The 21,493-nt window shown below is 36.8% G+C and overlaps 1 protein-coding gene across 3 annotated transcripts in view; it reads right to left on the bottom strand.

Annotated features, from left to right (window-relative positions):
• Window positions 1-21,493, bottom strand: part of ATP9B (ATPase phospholipid transporting 9B (putative)) — a 166,512-nt gene that overhangs the window by 105,529 nt on the left and 39,490 nt on the right. For 2 of the 3 annotated variants that reach the window (XM_032998843.2, XM_032998844.2), the window contains exons 6-7: window positions 17,836-17,894; window positions 9,973-10,024 (exon numbers count right to left, since the gene is read on the bottom strand). The exons of the other annotated variant lie outside the window; for it this stretch is intronic. In XM_032998843.2, the coding sequence (XP_032854734.2) occupies window positions 9,973-10,024; window positions 17,836-17,894 (111 nt within the window). The remainder of the gene's footprint in view (window positions 1-9,972; window positions 10,025-17,835; window positions 17,895-21,493) is intronic. 3 annotated transcript variants of the gene reach the window in all.

Below are 21,493 nucleotides of genomic sequence, written 5' to 3'. Positions count from 1 at the left end.
TGCTGCCTATCAGAACAACTGAAATCAGGAATTAGGACTTAACTAGTTTTCCTTCTTTTTTCGCTTAAATTTCAGTAGAAAAATCAAAATCAATTCAATTAATTTTCTGATCCTAATGCAAAGCACATACTATCATCGATGCCACACATAAAGGTTCAAAACATTCAAAATATTTTAAGAATATTGACTAAACACATTCCCTGATTTGAGAGCTCTGATGGCACAGCAGAACTTGCTCTCCCCATCAACCTCCCTAACATATTTCTAAAGACCAGTAATACAAAAAATACATATGCATATACACCTCAAAGAAGTGTGTTTGCAGCTGACTTATGGAGCATTTTCTCTCTTGATGAAAGCAGAGATCACAAGTAAACAGAGGAGGTTGAGGAAAGCATATGGCCAAATATACCAGAATCCACTGAAAGCACATTTAGTCTGGAAGATTTTAGCAGCAGCAATAGTAATCAACTTGAAGGACATACCATTAAGTAAATTAGAAGGAGCACGAATCGAAGCCTTGGTATCTCACAAAGCTTAAACACAGAAAAGTACAAGTCAAAGGAGCTGATAAAGCCATCAGAATACAATAGGCATGTGAAAAACAAAAGGCTAAATCTTTGGTTAAAAATTTAGCAGGGAAAAGCACATTCTCCTTTACCAAACAGGAGCCTGGGAAGATGCAACAGACTCAGCTGCAAAGATTTATCACTGGACTTCATTGCAGCAAAAAGCAGAGGACTTGTATTTTTTTCCAATTCCTTTTTACTTGACAGACAGAGGAAAGCTGTGTAAAGCTACATGGACACGTGCAATCAGAACTGTCAATGAAGAAGTTAAATATTTGAGCTAAATTTCACCAACCCTTCATATGTACCAAGAGCAATGACAGCATGGCAGCATGGGCCGTAGCACTTATATGGAGAGCCCCATGCCCTCCTCCACCGTGCACTCCTTACAAGGCAGGCTGCTCCACATTTGGTTTTCAACCACTGGAAAAAGAGCTGCTGGACTAAGGTAGCTCAAGCTTCCTTACACAAGCTTCCATTCCAGCTCCAGCCAGCCACACACATTAAGCCCCATATGAAAGTCAGAATCAGACTATCATGTGCAAGCCATCCTTTCCTTACGTATATATTAAGATTGATTTGAGAATAATTTCTAAATTTTTAGTGAGATAATTAATAATACAATTACTGCAAGATCACTCCTCATTGGACACAATAATCAGAACTTTATAAGCTACGCAGAAATTCCTTTTTCATAATAAAGATGAGGACCACAAAGAGACATTTTCTAATCGTTGGAAGAATTATCAAGCTAACATTAACAGCTTGCCTAGAAAATCCTTCAGATAAGAAAGGAAAAAAAAAAAAAAGAACAGAACACCAAACCAAAATTAAATAATCTAACAGAAGAGAAAGGTGACAGTATCTTTAAAAAACCATAATGCATGGCATCAATCTTATGAACAGATATTTTACAGGAAACATATTATAAATTGCTTCTATGCAAGGAATTCTTGAACTCCTGCAAAAGTAATTTGTCTTTTATTTTCAAAGCCTTCGACAACATATCCACAGTCTATCAGTTATAAATATACCTATAGTTTGTTTGCCCGGCTTGCCTCTGAAATCTGCTTTGAGGATTCTCACCTTCACCTTTTCTAAGCTGTTTCCCAAAACTGGGGGAATTGTTTGGGATTTGAAGATACTCAGACTGCTACTGCAGCCAAGCCACCAAAAGCCCTGAAATTCTGGGGAAATGCATTAGCACTGGAGAGTGGAAACCAGCAAATTTATGCCTCACACAATACGTAGCCTCCTTACAGTTCAACTCTTACTAGTCTTTTTTTTTTTTTAAATACAAAAAATAAATAGTAAAATATTTATTTGTTTCTGCTTATTTTGCTACAAATCTAATGAACCACATGTATTGTGCCAGTCACCCAAGTATGCACAGACAATAAAAGAAAATAATTAGGGAATTAAATATATGATCATGTCCCCTAATAATGTTTTCTTGCATAATTTTACATCAATAACATAGTATTACTCTATTAGGAGCTTAATGCCTGCCGAGATCTCCTCTTTCCACCACGTAACACTCATACTATCTGACCATATCTTAAACAAGTAGCTGATCACATAGAATCAGTATTACCCAGTGGCTTAAAGTAGATACCAAAACATTTCAAGCCCAAGTTAAATCAAATGTTAAAAACGGAATAGGAACTGAAGTATAGAAACAGATTAAAGTGGTTTGGACAGATTGTTGGCAGCTACTCATGCCCTGAAGATAAACTTTTATCTGGCCGTATGTGCAAAACTTAACTCTAGTCATTTATCATTCTCTATAGCAATAGATTTTCAAAGCATTTTAGTTCCCAGACAGGTAGGTTTTATAACACTTGTTTTCTAAACATAATAGAAAATTCCAGAATGTGTGACAAATGCAACTTCTTCAGCCTTATTATTCTGCAGTAGTTGATTTTATAAAGAGATAAAAAGTGACATCAGTTGTACAACTGAATTCCAAACTGACATTTTTCTTCTGGTTTGATTTTCAAATATCTGAAGTTCCAGAACAGGCTGGGGCCCAGACAATTAAGTTGTTTGTAGAACACTTATTCCTAACTGTCCAGAATAAATAGATTCTGTTTGTATCATCTTTATTATACTTTTACTTGCAGCGAGTTTGGGATTTCAAATTAAGACACAAATGTTCTACTACTACTTGCACTCTCAGATCTACAAAACTAGACCCTTTAAACAAATTAAATGTACTTGTCAGCACAATGCTCTCATTCTGTAGAGAAATGCTTAAGAATTCATCATTTTCAAAATAACTCTTTAACTAGTGGACTTTGTTTGAGAAGGTAGACTGGAGTAAGCCTTTACTAGTTTACTCAGAGCTCCTTCCAACATACAGCAAATCAAGCTCTATGAAGGATGACTTATCCTGTATTTGCATTGTGTAGTTTTTGCCAGCAAAATGGCTAATTTTTTTTTTAAAGATAACACATCTGAGGCAGATATATTGCTACAGAAATTAACTGCCAGAAAGACACAAAAGAAAAATTATTTTCCTGTTTTATTCCCACACTTCACTCATACCATTGTTGTTAAAGTAATTACAAGGGAAGAATCCTGCAAATCTTAACTATAAATTTTAATACAAGTGAGATTGCTCTTTTTGGTACAATTATGAAAAATATACACATTTGCAACTAGTAATTTATACAATTTTTATGGCATTTCATAGGTAAAACTCAAGAAACTGATCTATGCAATGGGGGGTGTCCAGAGGGGCTTCGGCAGGCTGGAGAAACAGGCTGACAAGAATCTAAAAGTTCAACAAGAAATGGTGCAAAGTCCCGCACCTGGGGAGAAGCAACCCCCCCGACCACTGTATTCTGGGGGCCACCCAGCTGGAAAGGAGCTTGGCAGAAAGGGACCTGGGGGTCCGGGTAGGTTCCAAGTTGAACACAAGCCAGCAACGTGCCCTTGCAGCAAAACAAGCTGCCGGTATGCCAGGCTGCGTTAGGCACGGCGCTGCCATCGGGCCGAGGGGGGCGATCCTGCCCCTCTGCTCAGCACTGGGGGGGCCACCCCCGGAGTCCTGTGTCCAGTGCTGGGCTCCCCGGTACGAGAGAGGTAGGGGCACGCTGGAGAGAGTCCAGCAAAGGGCCACGACGATGATGGAGCACCTCACCTATCAGGAGGGTCTGAGAGAGTCTGGAGAAGAGAAGGAGCATATTAACATCTATAAACACCTGGAGGGAGGGTGCAAAAACTGAGCCAGCTCTTCCCAGAGGTGTCCAGTGACAGGACCAGAGGCAACAGGCACAAACTGAAACACAGGAGGTTTCCTCTGAACATCAGGAAACAAGAATTATTATTCTTTAACTGTAAGGATGACCAAGCACTGGCACAGCTTGCCCTGAGAGGCTGGGGAATTTCCTTCTCTGGAGATATTCAAAAGCTGTCAGGCCATGGTCCCGCCCACCAGCTCTAGGTGGCCCTGCTTGAGCACAGGCGTTGGACCAGACGTCTGGAGATCCCTTCCAATCTCAACCATTCTGCAATTCTGAGATACCATCTAGAGTACTCACACAGGTAAGAACCAAAACAAAGTAATACAGGCCTGAAAAATACCAGAGGTAACAACTGTGCATTACCTGAAAAGGAATTAAAGGTTCTTCACAATCAAAGGATGGTGAGAATGTGTTATTGATTTCCCACTTCCCTATTGCTTCCATTGCACAGCTGTAGTGGCAGACGTACAGTATTCTGCAATGTTCACTCCAGTAAATTACTATATACTGGATTTAAAGATATTTGATAACAAAATTAAAGACATATGATAACAAAAATGTTTTACAATGATGATTCATGCATGACAGTATGCTTGACAGAAGCGGAGCTGATCAGCCAGTGGGAGTTGCTCTCTCTAGAGTATCACCTCTAACAATACCAAAAAACCCCAACCTTTTGCCAATTCGGTAGCTGCTGAGAAATCTACAGCAGCTGATGTATTAAAATACATTTGTGGACCTTATTTCACTAGACTTCTACCTTTACAGTTTCTAGAAACTTTTACAAGTTTGTTAGAAGAGGAATATCTTAACGTAATACTCTGTCTCTCGGGAAAACTACTTTTTTTCTGGAAGCAGTGGCTGTTACGCTACCTAGAACCAAGTGTCTGCCCAAAGTTCTAACTCTGTGCGAAAGACAGATGTACAAGGTTCAGATATCACAGTCAGGAAAGCTGAAGGAGACCAGTAAAAGCACTTCCACTTTACCATTTGGAAGTTCAGTTTCTACCAGAAAAGGCTGAAGAGAAAACCCAGCTCTACTTTCCATACCATCACAAAGCATTATCTGTGATGAGGTGGAGCTCAGAAACAAAAAGAATGGTTTAACTGAGATTAGTCAATTCTTACCCTCCTAGAACACTACTAACAAAACCCAGTAGCGTAACAGTGTCATGATTAGTCTGTCACAGGCCTAAATAGTTAGGAGTAGTACAGAATACAAACAATTCTTTGTAGTCCTAGCATCTGTGGGAGCAGGTCACAAGCCCAAAAAGCAGTTAGCCCTTGGCTCTTTCAGTTACAGAGGCTTTAGCCCTATTTCCATGCACAACACTATTCTGCCATGCCACCTTTCTCCCACCAACTGTCAACTTGTGGCCAATTTCAATCAAGTATGACAGACCAAAGATCTCAAGGATACAGAATTCCTTGAATTTTTGTGAAAAATTAGAGGATGAAGGAGCCAAATGAACAAGAGAAAAGCCAAGCTGTTAGCTCCAGCAATCATCTGTTCTAGGAACTAGCAAAAAAATCAACACGTGCTTAACTCAGAACCAGTCACTGCATATGCCCGCTTTTGCCCTGTGAATAGTAAGAATATGATGTTACTGGAGGTAGGTAAATGAAAATGTTGAGGGGAAAAAAAAAAAAAAAAAAAAAAAAAAAAAGCTTCATTCATTTTTTTTGACACTGTAACCACCCTATCAAATTTGTGTTCCTCTCAAAATTTCACACTTGAAACTTAACAGAGCACAAATACTCCAAGTCTTATAAAGACATGCACCAGATTTTCATGAAGGACCAGTTCCAGTTCAGGTTAGAACACCTTTGTGTGTTAGCACAGGAATACCTGACCTGGATCAGAAGCCAGTCACTGAACCAAGGCACCAATACCACCAGGCACTAGCAAGGTGGAGGACAAGGATTTTAGCTTAGAGAAGGAAAGAGTTTATCCTTGATATTTTTCTTCTGTCTTTTAGAAACACAGTATCTTTGATAATATTCCCATAATGCCAAAGCCATTAACACCTGCTTCAGTTGGCAGTTTCTGTGGACAATTATAAAGTAATACAATGATGTCTGGAACATCCTGTCTAGCTTTAGATCTATGATTGATATGGCATATAGACAAATAAAACGTAGAGAGCATGTCGAGCAATGTAAAAAAAACCCAAACAAAAAACCAACCCTGAAAACAATGTTAAAGGACACTTGGGATCAAGCTAGATTTCAGTAACAGAGCTTTCCATTGGTGTGACACAGATCTTGCCTACATTTGCATAACAGCTTTCCACTAAGGTAGTCAGTTGTTTCTGGCACGATGACTGCTTATATACCAAATAAAAATAACCTTTAAACGATCATTTGCAGCCAGCTCAGCATGACCATTTCCTTTAATCTGGTGGAAGGCTGATAAATGGGACAAATCTTCCAAATTGCTTGTCATCTCTGCCATATGTAATGAGCAAAACCAAGGGTCAGCCTTAACCTTCCCCCTTCCCTTTTTAAAGATATATAAAACCAAGATATTATTCCAGAGGTTTTTTGCTCTTAAATTTTTTTCTTTCATACTTTTTTTTTATTTTATTTTGGAAGCCAGTGAAGATCTTGTGGAAAGCTCTGTTATATGGGGAGCCTGACGGCAGCAAAGAATTCACATCTGTGGAGTGATTTCCACCTGCTCCATCCCCCCAGGGAAGTAATCTTAACTCTAAACTCAAACAGCTATCTAGCTGCCTCCATTCATGAAAGAGAGGAATACCAATGTTACAGACTGTCAGACATGAATACAAAACAAAGACCCACCTACATTAGTCTTTCGACTAACTTTTCTAAAAGTCTGATCAAAACCCCGTATGAATCTTAGAAATTAGATACATCTACACAATTTGCATCAAGTCATCATATCAGATTATATTAAGGTATTCTAGATAAAAGACAATGTATCTTATAAGGTAAAAAAAAAAAAAAAAGGCATCTAATAAGAATTTAGCTTTATGAAAATAAGCTTGATTCCCTGAAATTCAGCTTCTGCTATGTAGAGTAAAAGGGATCCTAAAAAACTCAACATTCCTAAAAGGGCATTTAGGGGGTGGGTGGGAAGTGGAAGGGGAGGAAAACAAGCACACACCACTGTCGCATTTCTTCCATGGTACCACATCTGTGTAAAAAGGAGCAAGCATAGTTTTAGGCTGAACTTTGTAAACTACCCATTTATAAATCTAACTGCTTCTCTTCTGACTAAAAATACAGGATACTGCAGTGCTACAGGCTACCGTAATATGTAGTATAAATACTGAAGTTGGAAAATAGTCCTTTGCCCCAAAAGAAGCTTACAGGGTAGGTTGGATTTTAAGATTAGTTCAAACTCTTCACTTTATTGATTTATAGTACCAAGTTATAGTTAAACTGTTTTATTGCACAGAAGATAAAATAAAATTATATATAGAACATAAAGCCATGCAAAAACTAATGTGTTTTACAAAGTACTTAAAGTGTCAACTATAAATTAAACCATAAATCAGTCAAAACTGCAACATCCAGGAAGAAACAATTACCGATGTAAGTGTTCAGTCTTTAGTCAAAAAACAATTACTGCCATATGCTTGAAGTTCAGGGGATTAATTTTTTGCTTTGTTTTTAAAGAAATGCAACATCAATATAACTAGTTAACCTGTTGCATGATTATACAAAGTGCATTTTCAATGTTAAAAATCACATCCCATGTGAAGCAGGAATGTATATAAAATAATTTCTATCATAATTCTGGGAAGATTTCACTCAATTTGCTCTTTACTCACTTTACATTATAATGAACGTTTACACAGTAGGTACACAACTCCTTCAAAGTGCTCACAAACATTTTTTTGATATCAGTTATGGAAAGTCTATTGTTACAACATGCTAAACTTTTAAAATAAGTTGCTTTATTTTCTAGATAGTAAATCAATGGAGCTTCTTACAGGAAAATTTGAATTATGACATTCTAAGAAAGCTGACTGCAACAGACTTAAACACCGACCACTGAAGTAGACTTTACTAATTTTACTTTCAAAAGTGGTCTTCTTCACACATTTCTGACATAGAGATTCACCCTGTTCCCCTCTCCCATCTGTATCTTGACAAAGAGATCGTTTACCTTGTATTAACTGTGGTCCTTCAAGATTTACTATTCATATATATTCCAACCGAGACACAGCGGTATCCTGTGCAGATGTATTTTTGGCCTGTTTTGTTCATTGACAACCATAGACGTGTCCCATCCTTTAACTAGTAGTACTACAGGGAAGGGAGACTACACACTGTTTTGTAACCTCACAAACAGAATTCCGGAATTCACAAATTAACTAGAAGGAAAACATGCTGCAGTGCAGATATGCAAATTACCTAATTCAAGAACTTGGTTTGTTGCAAGCTAGGCAACTGTGTCTTCTTATTTTTCATTTATTACAGCAGTGGCAATGCTTCTGATGTAAACTGCTGTAAGGATCCTAATTAAGGACAGCAAGCTAGCTCCCACCAGACAAAAAGATCTTGATGATCCTACAACAGCAAACACTGCACAGCGTTACATACCGAGTTCCCTACACATTTCTACTGTCGTGCATCACTTAAAGAAATTACAATTGATACACACCCCTGCTGGAGTGGATGATGATTGTTTCTAAACGCCAAAAGAGGTAACACCTAATCCAACATAGCTAGTAAAGGCTAGGAAAATTTTGGATCAACTCACATGGACCTTCTACCTCTTACACGCTGCATGCGAGTAGCCCAGTAATTCTTCTACAGGTGCACAAGTCCTCCTACTTTCTACTTTTCTAGGGGCTGTGATTTCAGCTGAAACAGTTTTTGTAGGAAGAGTAGGAAAAGATGACATTGTGAGTAATCTAAGAAGAAACATTATCAATCCTTTTATAATCATGCTGGATCCAAGAGATTTGAGTTGTCAGAAGCATTATGCATTTTAACAAAATGTGGTATTGTGGGAGGGAATAAAAATAAAAGCCCATATATCCTGAACCAGAAGGTGGTTAACCAGGATGGAAATTATATACAGACTATTAGGAAACTTTGTCAGTCCAGACCAGTTATAGATGATCTAGTGCATCTATCCAGCATTTGAAAGTCATCAGCAAGACACAGTAACTATACAGTAATTTCTTCTTCCTTCAGCAAATATATAGCTCTAGTAGTGCTCTGTAGGCTAGCAGAAATATTTTTGTCTTCTCTTACAAATGATCTCTGCAAATTTAGCCTTTTATCTGAAATATATGATAGAACTCCAGTGCCACAGTGAAATACCAAGTGCCACTAATACGGGGTTTACCAATATTAGCTTCATGAAATTTAGTGCTGTCTGACAAATATCAGACAGTTCTTCAGGATCTGAAGAGAAATGGTAATATAAAGGAGGGAAACTCATTTGAGTTATATGAGGGACATCCAATAGCAATTTCTAAACTTTAATCAAAACACCTATAATTTATAGGGTTCCTATAAAGGAGATATTTGTTTCTCAAAGATTAAGTGTATGCCCCTATCACCATGTGAAGAGAAAGCTAATGAGAATTACTTCTCTTTCTCTCACTCAAGGAAATTGTTTGTTTTTTTTGACTGACCGAAAAAGGCAAGATTGTTTCCAAATGGAAAAAAAAAAAAAAAAAAATCAGTTATTTCAGGTTTTTAGATCATAATAGATTTTTTTTTTAAATTATTTCAATCACATAGTAGGTTCAGATTTCAGTTCTTTTCAATCTGATAACTGAAACAGTCAGACGATACTTAAATGTGTGTTGCAAGATAATGATTAGTTGTAAATAATTTAAAATACTGTCCAGTCATTAAACAAGTACAATCTTTTAAATATAAAATAGTCTTAATATTTGCTTTACCTAAACATTTGATTATAACAGTTCATAAAATCATCTATTTAGAGGAACATATCTATAAAGGTCTCATGTTGACAGTATGATTTCCCCGCTTTTACAGTCCAAGCATACTGTCACATATGGACACTGTCCCATTAATCTGATTGAGGTAGACCACCTACCATCTATCCATTTGACCACATCAAATTAAGCACAATGCACAATCTAAAATTTTACTGCAACCACAAACTGATCACATAACCAATCTGAATTATCAAAACATACCAGTTTTTTCCGATGTTCTGAGAAACACCATGTCAGATGGGATTCGTTGATTCTGAGGAGAGGGGAAAGAAAGGCATTTTTTTTGTAAGTAGGAAAAAAAAGTTAATTCCAATCAAATGTCCAGTAAGATCTATCACTAAAAGGTCACACTTGGATTGAAACTCAATTAAAATAGGATTTCTCACAGTACTTTACATTCAGCATTTGCAATTCAGAAATCAATATTTTCAGAAAAAATATACAATAAGCAAACAACAGCTAATCCTTTCAGATGTTCTTTATAAGTGAATCATAAATACCTTAAGAACTACAACAGATTTACATTTTCTTGACTGAAAACAGTAGTTTGAGAATATAAATATCTAGTCGAAATATTTTTAAAACTAATTTCACTGAGCAAAACTCTGACACTTAGCATATATAATAGAAAACACAGTGAAATTTAAAACATCTGTCTTGGCACACAAGTTGCAAACATCATATATACCAAGTATTCTCCTCCCTCCCAACACACACAAACATACACAGAGGAAACAGCATTTTCCTATTTCACATACCTATAAACTACTTCTCTACAAAGACAAAAATTTCTAATAGAATTTCTTCCTCGGTATCTAAGGCATAGAACCATAGGCAGTCAGATGCATCTGCATACCTGTTCTGCCATTTCCCCTTAAAGCACAGAACTATCTGTATCAAATCACAGTTTCAATTTTTGTTGACCACAGAAAGGCCAATCTAAACTTTCGCAGATTAAGCGAAACGAACAATACCGCCCTCCTACACACACACTACAAATCCTTAGCTCTCCCACCACTTGTTCACAAGGCACCCACCAGCACCAGTTACACACCGCCAGCATAGGGTTTAAAGCATGAAAAACTGGGAGAAGTAAAAAAAAAAAAAAACAAAGCAAAACCAAAAACAAACAAAAAAAACCCCACCAAAAAATAAAATGTCAAAACCTGAAAGAGATACAGGACTAGAAAGGAAAAAAGTGACAGACTAAACTGACAGGGACCAGAGTGAACAGGGGAGAGAGCAATAAGAAAAGATACCGTACTGAATTGCGGTTTCTTCCATCACAATTTACGTCTAGTATGTCACATGCTGTACTGTTTGGTACTGAAGCTAAACACAAAGATTCATTTGCATTTAATTTGCAGACTACCTTTACCAATTAAGAAATCTCAGTGGATTATTAGCAATGGCTTTACTAGTTCCATGCTAAAAAATATTTCTTAATATTCATTTCAGATTACCTGCTCAGAGAATATAATGCACAAATATTTTTCACATAGGAAGTACCTCCATTTGAGAATAAATTTCAGGTTTTCCTTTTATATTTGGTTGATACTACCTTGAAAGCCACTGCATACCTAAAGCTCATCCTTTATTTTTTAAGAGATCAACTGTCTGTTTGAGCCAGAAAGAAAATAAATGTAGCTGACAAAGCCCACCTCATGGCATATACAAACCTCATAGATTTCAGCCTTAAACACCTGACTGAATTTACTCAACATCAAAAGAAGCATGTTCAGTACATGAGCATTTAAAAACTCCACAATTATTCCCTATTTCATACTTCAATTATAATCAAACGGCAAAATTAATACTGCAATAATAATTCAGTTGTGGCTCTATTTTGCATACAAACTACCAGCTATAGAAAACTGGCTATCTATTTTATACAGAAAAAAACAGCAATGAAGATGGGGTCAAGCTAACCTGAAACCTTCAATTCAAGATGTTAAGCAATGGAACATCTCACGTACTGAATGCAGCATACAGAATCCTCCCCGTAAATTTTAAGGGTCATCCTAGTCACCATACTTTCATTCACTGTATCGAAGTGGAAGATACACCAACACTGCTATGAAAAGAAAGAAACCCAGCATACTCAAGCTGGTTTTCTTTGAACCCAGAGATTTAGTTTCTCATTCCCAACACTCCACCTTTTACTTTTTTTGTCGAAAGAACAACCTAAGAAGTACAAATGCTCATAGACCCTTCCAGTAAAACAGCTAATACATCCACCAAGGTAATTAAACACTGCTTTGTATGACACTTAGTGTGTGGGAGCTTCAAAATACTATGCATGACTAATCATAAAAATCAGTTCAGAGAGCGAAAAAATTCACATTGTCTCACTCATACTGGAGAATACATGGGTATTTACACCAGACAAACCACTGAAGAAGCTGATGCATTTTCCCATACATAATGCTGTACTCTAACATTTGCCTTAGTTCTTGAAAAGCCACACTCGTGCAGCAATATTATTTCTGACCACAAAACATCCTGGATAGGCAGAGTTTTCCATTACTCCAAAGAAACCTTCCTGAGATCATCATGCAGCCACAACAGTGCCACTTGGAATAGTGTGATCTGAATAGATCTGTCAGAGCCAGCTTCCAGATTCGGCGTTATATAGGCTCAGCTTCAAAATAAGATGATGTAAACTCTCTAAACCTCGGGGAGGCAGGTAAGTACCTGTTTTGCCATCCTCGTTACATACTCTCAAGGACATTGATTCAGAAATGGGACTGGAAGCAACTGCAACTGTATTGTCTATTGAGGGAAAGCTCAGTATAGAGGGGCCAGTGAAAGGCTACAGGGATGGTACTATCTCAAGCAAACAAGATGCTTAGAAAACAAGCAAGTGTGGGAACACTAGAATGTTCTGATTTATGTAAAAATCCTATGCGGTTAGCAAAAAACCCTTCTCATATCTTCAAATTATGCATTTTCATGCATGCAGACTTCCCAAATTGCAGCAATTCCCATTTATTTGTAAAAGCACAAAGAAATAAAAATTCATGTGTTTGTCTGTATGTCAGTAGTATTCACCTGAGGCTGCTCATCTGCAACTACAGCTAGTACAGCACTTTTGGGAAACTCGCCTTGTAAAGAAAATAATTAAACATATAGTGAAATTTATTACCCAACATGAGCCCAGATTCAACCACGAATATCTCATATTCAGATTTAGAAAAAAATGCAGTAAAAACATTACCCTTAATATGTATTATTATGCACCTGTTAGAGGAGAGAATAAAAGGGGAAAGGGAAAATGCAACTTCAAAATCAAATAAATCTTTCCTTAAATGACAATAACAATTAAACAGATATCCAGTCTTCATATAGATTAGCTATACATTTTTGCAGCTTCCCTGCCAGCTCTGACATAAATCCATTACACAAGTTTCAGGTTACTGGCTTCATGCCTACAAACTTCCAGTTACTTGTACACAAGCTAAAACACTTGACCAACACCCAAAACTTTTGCAAAAATAACAGTCAAATGATCTAATACTGAATTAAATAGAAGTTTTAATAATCTGAATAAGGCATGAGGTTTTTACAAATCATTACCAACTTGCATGGAGAACACATGTTTCACAGTCAGTAAATGAAATATTCACTTGATACTTGCTATCCAAGATTCAAGTCTTCATGCCTGACAAAACTGGGCAGAATCACAGAATATCTCAACTTGGAGGGGATCCAGAAGGATCAAGTCCTGCTGGCTGCTCCTCACAGAACTACCTGAAATGAACCCATTTGACTAAGAGCGTGGTCCAGACGCTCCCTGGACTCTGCCAGCCTTGGTGCCGTGACCACGTCCCCGGGGAGCCTGTTCCAGGCACCCATCACCCTCTCGGTGAAGAACCTTTTCCTAATGTCCAACCTGAACTTCCCCTGACGCCGCTTCATTCCACCCCCTCGCGCCCTGTCGCTGGGCGCCACAGAGGAGATCAGCACCTCTCCCCACTGGCCCCCCAGAGGGGGTGGTAGCCTGTGATCAAATCAGTCACACGATCATTTTCACAGTTTAACAGGAAAAAAAATGCATCTTGACTGGATGTCTTTTTAATGTATTTTCTCTGCTTGTTTTTCTTTTTTGTAAAATAAAGTAAGCTTCCCTGCATTAACATATCTCCATGTATCCTTCCATGTAGGGAAGGCTAGAGACTGTCTTGTCTTTACTTTCTCGCTCGGGGGAAAAAAAAAAAAAAAAAAAAAAAACAACCAAAACCCCACAACCCAAAACCACAACAGTATGTAAGACTGACATCTCATTTTTCATCAGGTTTTCCATTTTTTGGAAGTGGGCAAAAATGTACTGCAGGAGTACTGCATAACAAAACCCATTGTCACTATTACTGCAGACACTGGAGAGCAAAGATCCCCCTGCAAAGATGTACCTAGTCACTACGAAAGAGTGACTACACAGAAACAGATGGTGAGTATGCTACAAAAATCTTTAACACCTCATTATGGAGAAGATTAAGTTCTGTTGTACATTGTCACAGACAAACAGCAGCAATATGTCAATCATGTTAGCCCTCTCATGCCATATTTATCAAAGTGGAACAAGTTAAACTGACAACACATGCAACTTCAAGCATTCAGAAACCCATGAAGAAACTATGTAATCTCAATTACCATGGGGATGAAGCTAGAAATGTTTATTGATAGATACTGAAATTTGAATCTAGAAGTCATGAAAGTGACTTGAATACATTGTTTTGCTTAAGTCTGGGCAGAATTAGAGCTCCATGAAAGGATGGTTTCCATTCCTCTCAGTATTTATCTGTGCTGCAGACTTACAGAATCATTCCTAGAGATCTAACTAGGGCAAGACAATGGTCAGCACGAGGTAAGTACTTCCCCAGCTTCTGGGTTCCCGTGGCTAACTCCGTACCGCTCAGGAATACCAGACAGATTGGAAAACAAGAAAACCCACAAGCACACCTATACCTCCCTGCAACACAGACTACAATATTCACTTGAAAAATGTATTTTCTAATAGCTTTTAAATTACTTTTTCATTTTTCTCATGTTATTATCATGAAACTGTTATTTACATAAGCTTCTCCAGCTCCCTAGTCAGTCTCCCAATTCCCCTAAAATTGCCCATAGCTACAGACCCTCAGAATTTTGCATTTACTCTCCTTTCTTCTCCGTTCACGTAATGAACCATGTACTTTTCACACTGACTAAAATATTCCTCCTTGCTTCTGAATTATAAACAGAAAAGGCACTTCCCAGTTATCTTCTTGCATCTGCACACTGTGCAAGACAGCATGCTAGCAATAACTGCAATTCTTACAAATACTGGATTCATTTCACTTTATACCTGAGATTAAGAAAAAATAACTGTGTCCCTTTACAGCTCCAAGAGGAGCTCTTGAAGTTTTAAGATAAAGCATTACTGTTCCACATTTTAAAACACTATTATGTGTTGTTATTATTAAATTTTATTCAGCAAATGTTATTAATTAACTAAATGTGTTACGAAGTTTTATGTCCTCTTCACATCTCCAAAATTTGTTCCAAACTGTCACTAAGCTACAGTATCTAAATAACAATTTCTGAACTCATCCCTTCAGTTTTCTTATTTAGAAACACTATGCACACCTGTGCTCCCACCGGAAATGGAAAATGTACCTTCACACAAGCCAAGGAGAAGATCTAGGAAGTAGCATGTCTATTTGAGGCTGGGGACTGCTTTTCAGCTAACATATACAAAATGTCTTTTAGCCTTTAAAAACAGGCAATAGTTTCTTCTATTTGGGTCTCCTACAGCCCTAGTATTAGTGCATTACAAAATTTTCAGTTGAAACAACGGAACTTGGAACTAAATTGTCTTCAGGACACTGCAGTCACTCAGCAGTTTAAAAAAAAAGACAATAATCAGAGGATATTCAAGTTTTAAATATAGAAAAGCCATTCACTTAAGTTGTTAGTATTTGTGATGCAGTCACTACTTAACATATGGCTCTTCAGCTCAAATAAGTCATTAATTTCACTGCAGAAATGCTGTTGATACATCTTCCAGTCAAATACAACATTAACTTGTTCCTTTGCCATTAGAGTGAGCAACTGAACATTTCACTCCCGACTGGCTCTTTGGTTTAAGCGCCATGCTCTGAAATTGAAAACTGCTTGCTCCAACAAAATACACTTCTCAACAGAACCAGAGAACTTTGGATTTCATTAATCTGAAGGCACCCCCAGATAGGCCAAAAGGAAAAAAAATTTCTGCTGGGGCAGGAGGGAGCTTGAAACTGAAATACAACATTCAAAAAATTATATGCATTTCACTGAAATACCCAAGTAAAATCTTTGCCAAAAGTACTCTATTTCCCTAAATCTGTAAACATTACTTTTTTTCATTAGAAAGTTCAGGTACTCACAACATAAGTTCTGTAAGTTGCTGCAAATAATGCTGAAATAGATGCTAATGACCTGTCTCAAGACAGATTGATCCCCAAAGTAATTCCAGTTTTCCAAATTCTAGCAGAATTCAACAGACCGATGGATATCCGTAAATTTCCAGGAAGGCAGATTACTTATGCAGTCACTAGTCTTCCCTACACTATAATAATTAATTCCAGGTTTAGATGTTAAAGAAGGCCCTAAAAAGTTTCCTAATAAAAATCAAAGCCGATATCTCAAATAGGCACAGGTGAGCAGCTGCAAGCTGACTCCACCTGTACTCTAAGACAGCAAGATATAAAGGCTAAACAGATGTAAAGGCCAGACATATCAGTGCTAATCTTGTCTATGCTAGTGTATATGCTGCTCAGACTGGCCCCATAAGAGAGCAGGTACAGATAGCAGATAAAAGAAAGGGGTAAAAAAAAATGGCAAGAAATAGTACAGACTACCTGAAAATAGATTTCTAGATTTATTTTAAGCAGAGAGGAGCAAACCAAATGAGACTTGAGTGTATCGTTCTTTCTCTGGACTGCAGACGAAACAGAAAGGAAGAAAACAGAAGCTTTCCAAAACAAAGAGAAGCGGGGTTTCTTATATATGGCTGAAAAAAGAAAATAATCTCTGGCCACTAACAATTTATGAGTTCTCCAAATTGTCCAAGTAAAAGGAGAGGTATCAGCAAATAAGAAAGTACAAAATGTATCAGGAGGGCATACTTGCTGAAGGATTTTTCTTTTATCAGAGATAATTTACTCCACTAAATAGGAGTAAAACCACCAAGTTTAGAAAAGCCAAATCACTGACTAGGTTCCACTAAGGATTATTGTGCCAAACTGTAGCTTGCCATACAACACTTCAAACAAAGCTATAGATACAAGCTTCAGCACGAGGTGCCTCCTTCCAGCACCTCCACGGATTAGCTCTCTAATACAAAGCATGACAGGAATCACTTGCTGGCACCCAGAAAGTGAGTCATCCCTGCAAAAATGAACTTAAGTAAAAATAGTTTCTTCTGACAATAAAATTAAGTTGACTTTCAAGGTCTCAGTAATTCCTCAGTACCTCAGAAAGCCAACTGAAACAAGCAACACTGTCTTTATTATAATACTAACATAGAGGGAAAAGAAGTTCACAGCTCTCACCATTTGCAATGAAACTGAAAAGCTTTTTCTCCTTTTTAAAAATATATAAACTTAAATATTATTTAATTACATATAGTATTAGATACATATTATAATTATATAAATATACCTTGATATATATATATATAAAAATATATATAACTTATCCTTGAAGGCTTCAGACAGAAAAACACTGATTTGAGCATCAGAAGGAAGGTATCGGTAATCAGACAGCTTAGAACATTCACCACAGCACAAGCTTCAAATCAGTAATTGTATTCCCTTCACTAGATAAATTTAAGTATATAACAATTTGTAAAATATAAATGCTTATTCAATAAAGCTTATAATTAATCCAAAAATAAGACTTCATTGAAGATTCTCAAATAAGACTTGAACTAAAACACTAGCTAGTTAGTACTTCACAAACAAGTACCTTGATATACTTTTCTTCAGAAGATAATTAGCACGTAAATAATTTTTAGTGTCTAAAATATATTTAAAAAGTATCAACCTTTTCCACTATGATGAGGTCTCCAACTTGTATGTCTGAACTCTTAACTTGCACTTTACCTTAAAAAAAAGAAGAAATGTAATCAACTTAGGCAGACATTAACAAAGAGTTACAAGAATATAAAAACCCCAGAATGCAATTTATACTCGAAGACATTACTGTTCGGTGAAATTGTTATAATTTATACAAAATGGATCTCTGATGAACACAATAAATAGATTTAATCTGTTTGAATAAATCATTCACTGGTTAAAAATAGTCTAGTTTTGTAACCAGTTAGCTATTATAGCAGTATTAGAGGATAAAATACTCAAAGATACTCAAGTCTGATCTACAGCATCAGTAAAAGAGTTGGAAAATTGGAAAAAGGAGTCTTTCACATCTCCTACTAGACACCACTTCTGGCAAGCCAAGAGTTGTTAGGCTTATAGTCACAGAGCATTCTCACACACCTGAGTTGTCAGTCACAGCCCAGTTACCAATGGGCAGCTTTGCTTGGCCTCTAAGGTTACTGATGTAATTGGCACCGTTTGACACTTGTTGGCAATTACAATGGAAAAAGAGGTAAAATGTCAGAAGAAATACCTGAAGATATCACTTCAGAAAAGTAAAATGTCAAAAACTGTAACAGAGGTTTTTCATTCTCTAGAGCCCCCCATTCAGTAACTGCTGTGAACAACTCATTCAAAAATATACACAGCACACGTACCAATTTAATTTTGGTATGTTCTGAAAGGTATTAAGATTTGTAAGACTTAAGTTTTAACGCTCTTATTTGATGGACTGAAAAACTGAGACAGAGAGGTTAAGCTATTGCCCAAAATGAGTTATTGGTGATCTCATTAGAATTAAGGAGTTCTAGTCTCAGGTCCTTGCTACAATTCCAGAAAAAATTGGATCCCTTCGTTAAAAATAACCAAACAAGCCAAAAAAAAAAAAAACAAAAAACCAAACCTTGTAGACAAACAAGTCACAACATACGGCTATCCTCTTCCAGGATATAACAGGTGATAAATTCAGAACCTGTTAACTCAGGATATAAGAACAAACACATATTTACACAGCCTGGCAAGCTGAAGTACACCCCCCATACAAAATATCTTTTGCCATCAGAAATACCCTCACGATTCCAAGCAGTAGGTATCTGATTAGCAGGTATCAGGTGACAAGCATGTCAACACATGGTAAGGTGCTAGGGTTCTAAATAAAAATCAGACTGAACAAATTAGAACAGAAGACCCACAAAAACACAGGATGAGCAGCAATCACTTTGGAGTTTCATCAAAAGTACTATGAATAGGAGATTTGTCAATGCACATTCTATCATCTCTTGAAGCTATACTAATTATAAAAGAGAAACTAAGCTAGGTTCCAAATCCATGTGACCTCCTCATGATAACTCTCAATGAAGAGAGATCAGGTAGTTAACCTCAAAAAATTCTTTGTACTCACATGTACAATTACTGAAAGGTAGCAAGATTCAAGTTATGAGTAATTATTTTCAGTACTTGCTCTTTAAAATTGTATTTCATGCAAATTAACAGTTGCTTTATGTTTAATTCAGGCAATAAGTGTATTTTTATAGCTAATTTTTAATACATTTTCCATTACACATTAGCACTTTTAAAAAGTGCATCAGAGGAAAAACAGAGCTTTTGTTCAGCCAGCCTGTCTGCAAATTTATTTCTGAAAGCCAGTCTTTGCTACTGAAAATGATTTTTTACACCAGTTCAATTTTTCAGTTGCCAAAAACACCTATCCCACTCCCAAATATAAAACAAATTAGATCCTCAATATGACTCCTAACTCTGCCATAAGACATGTGTGAGGGTGAAGGGAGAAGACGACCAAGGTATGAAAAGCTGTAGCAAGAAACATTAGAAGTTTTCTGCAGGATTTTCAAGATACCTATGAAAATTAAGTTAGTATCAATATCTCAACATTTTTTTTTATATATAAAATAACTCATACTTATGCTCAACCACTAAAAGAACAGTCTAATACCAAATCAACATATTTAGTCTGCTTAACTGTAGGAGCCTGTGAATTCTCTTTATAAATTCTCAAGTTTTGACTAGAAGTGCATAGTATATATCAGAAAACATTGTAATGTTTACTTTGCTTTCTAAGTCTGCTAGCTTTACCAGACAAATAGTGTTTCCTATTTTGTTTCCAATTCTTCCACTAACAATTTTCATCAGTTTATCAGTGTGATAATCAAATCAATCAACTGATCATAGTAATAACAGCCACAAAAATTCTAGTGCCAGCTGTGGTAAGTCTCAGATCCATGCCACCTATGCAGTCATGTATGGCCAAAGCCATCAGAGATACTAATTATATGCAACTACTAGCAATTTTATCAACCTAAACTGTATTTTCCATAGTCATGTTCTAACAGCATCTACAGTAAAGATCAAGAGATGCTCATCCTCAGAGGACAAGAGAAGGTAGAACATTCATCTGCCACATGATGCAGGGCAGACAAAAAGCAAAGACTCCGGGTGCCAAGGATGCCAACAGGAACCCACACTGCACCTTTCCCTGTACTCAGTCTGGCAATCCCGGGAATTTCACGCTATGAATTGAAAAGTTTCCTTATCAGACTGTTTTCCAGGGGGCTTAGTGTAACACTACAGAATACCATCTTTATTACACACTGACATGTCTTGTTAGAGCATCCTGTATATCCCTACATGTAAGGAAGTAGCCTGTGACAAACAAGACAATTCTACAATGAATCTGAATGGCGGGACGTATGCCATTAAAAAGTAAATGGTAAAACGTGGCAGTAATTCAAAAAGTGGCTTAAAATTTTGAAAAGTCAACAAATAACACTTTCCTTTAGACTAGCAAAAATAAAAATCATTAGACACCATTTCAGAGAACATTAAAATAATGCAATACTACATCTTAGGGAAGATGCACTTAGGGAAAAAAACACTCAATGTTATTCACTGCATAAATTATTTCTGCAAACTATTTTTTCTCTAAAAACATCTCTGTAGCAAAACACTCTTCACCATCTGTGTAATTACCAATAAAAAGTCCAAAGCTGTCAGAAGTGGCTGCGCATCCAGACTTTATAGTCCACCAAGGCGCAAGGCTTTTGCCTAAAGCAACATATGGAATTATGCAGCACTGGAACATTGAAATGTGTCTGTAGTAATTCATTATACTCCCAAGATAAAGCTTTTTGAAATGAATTGCAATGATTTGAAAAACTAATAAATATCTCATATGTGCTAACAAGTATTTCACATAAAAATTTAAGAAAGGAAGTAAACAAAATGTGGGTGTCAGAAACAACTTTGTTTCTCTTTATTAAAAAGTATCTCTGCTACCTGAGTGCAAGCCATTCCTGAACAAACAGTAACTTTCGACAGTAACATTTTCAAATTCTTTTTAATTTGTTCTTACAAAATACCTTGAGTTCTCTCTAAAACACTATTTCTGAAGTTGGTAACAGAGGTTGTCTCAAACCCATAAATATAAAACTCTGAAATTAAAGGAGTCAAGTATAGACTATATGAAAGTTTTACTTGACATCTATTAGCCTGAGTTGTCAGCATAATTAAAAGTATACATATGTTGTGGTTTAGGCCTGATTGGCAGCCAACCACCATGCAGCCGCTCTCTCTCCCTTCCCCTCCGGCAA

Source organism: Tyto alba, unplaced genomic scaffold (genome assembly GCF_018691265.1).
Source record: "Tyto alba isolate M040663 unplaced genomic scaffold, T.alba_DEE_v4.0 Super-Scaffold_48, whole genome shotgun sequence".
NCBI classification, from domain to species: Eukaryota; Metazoa; Chordata; class Aves; order Strigiformes; family Tytonidae; genus Tyto; species Tyto alba.
This window is presented reverse-complemented; position numbering and strand designations above follow the sequence as displayed.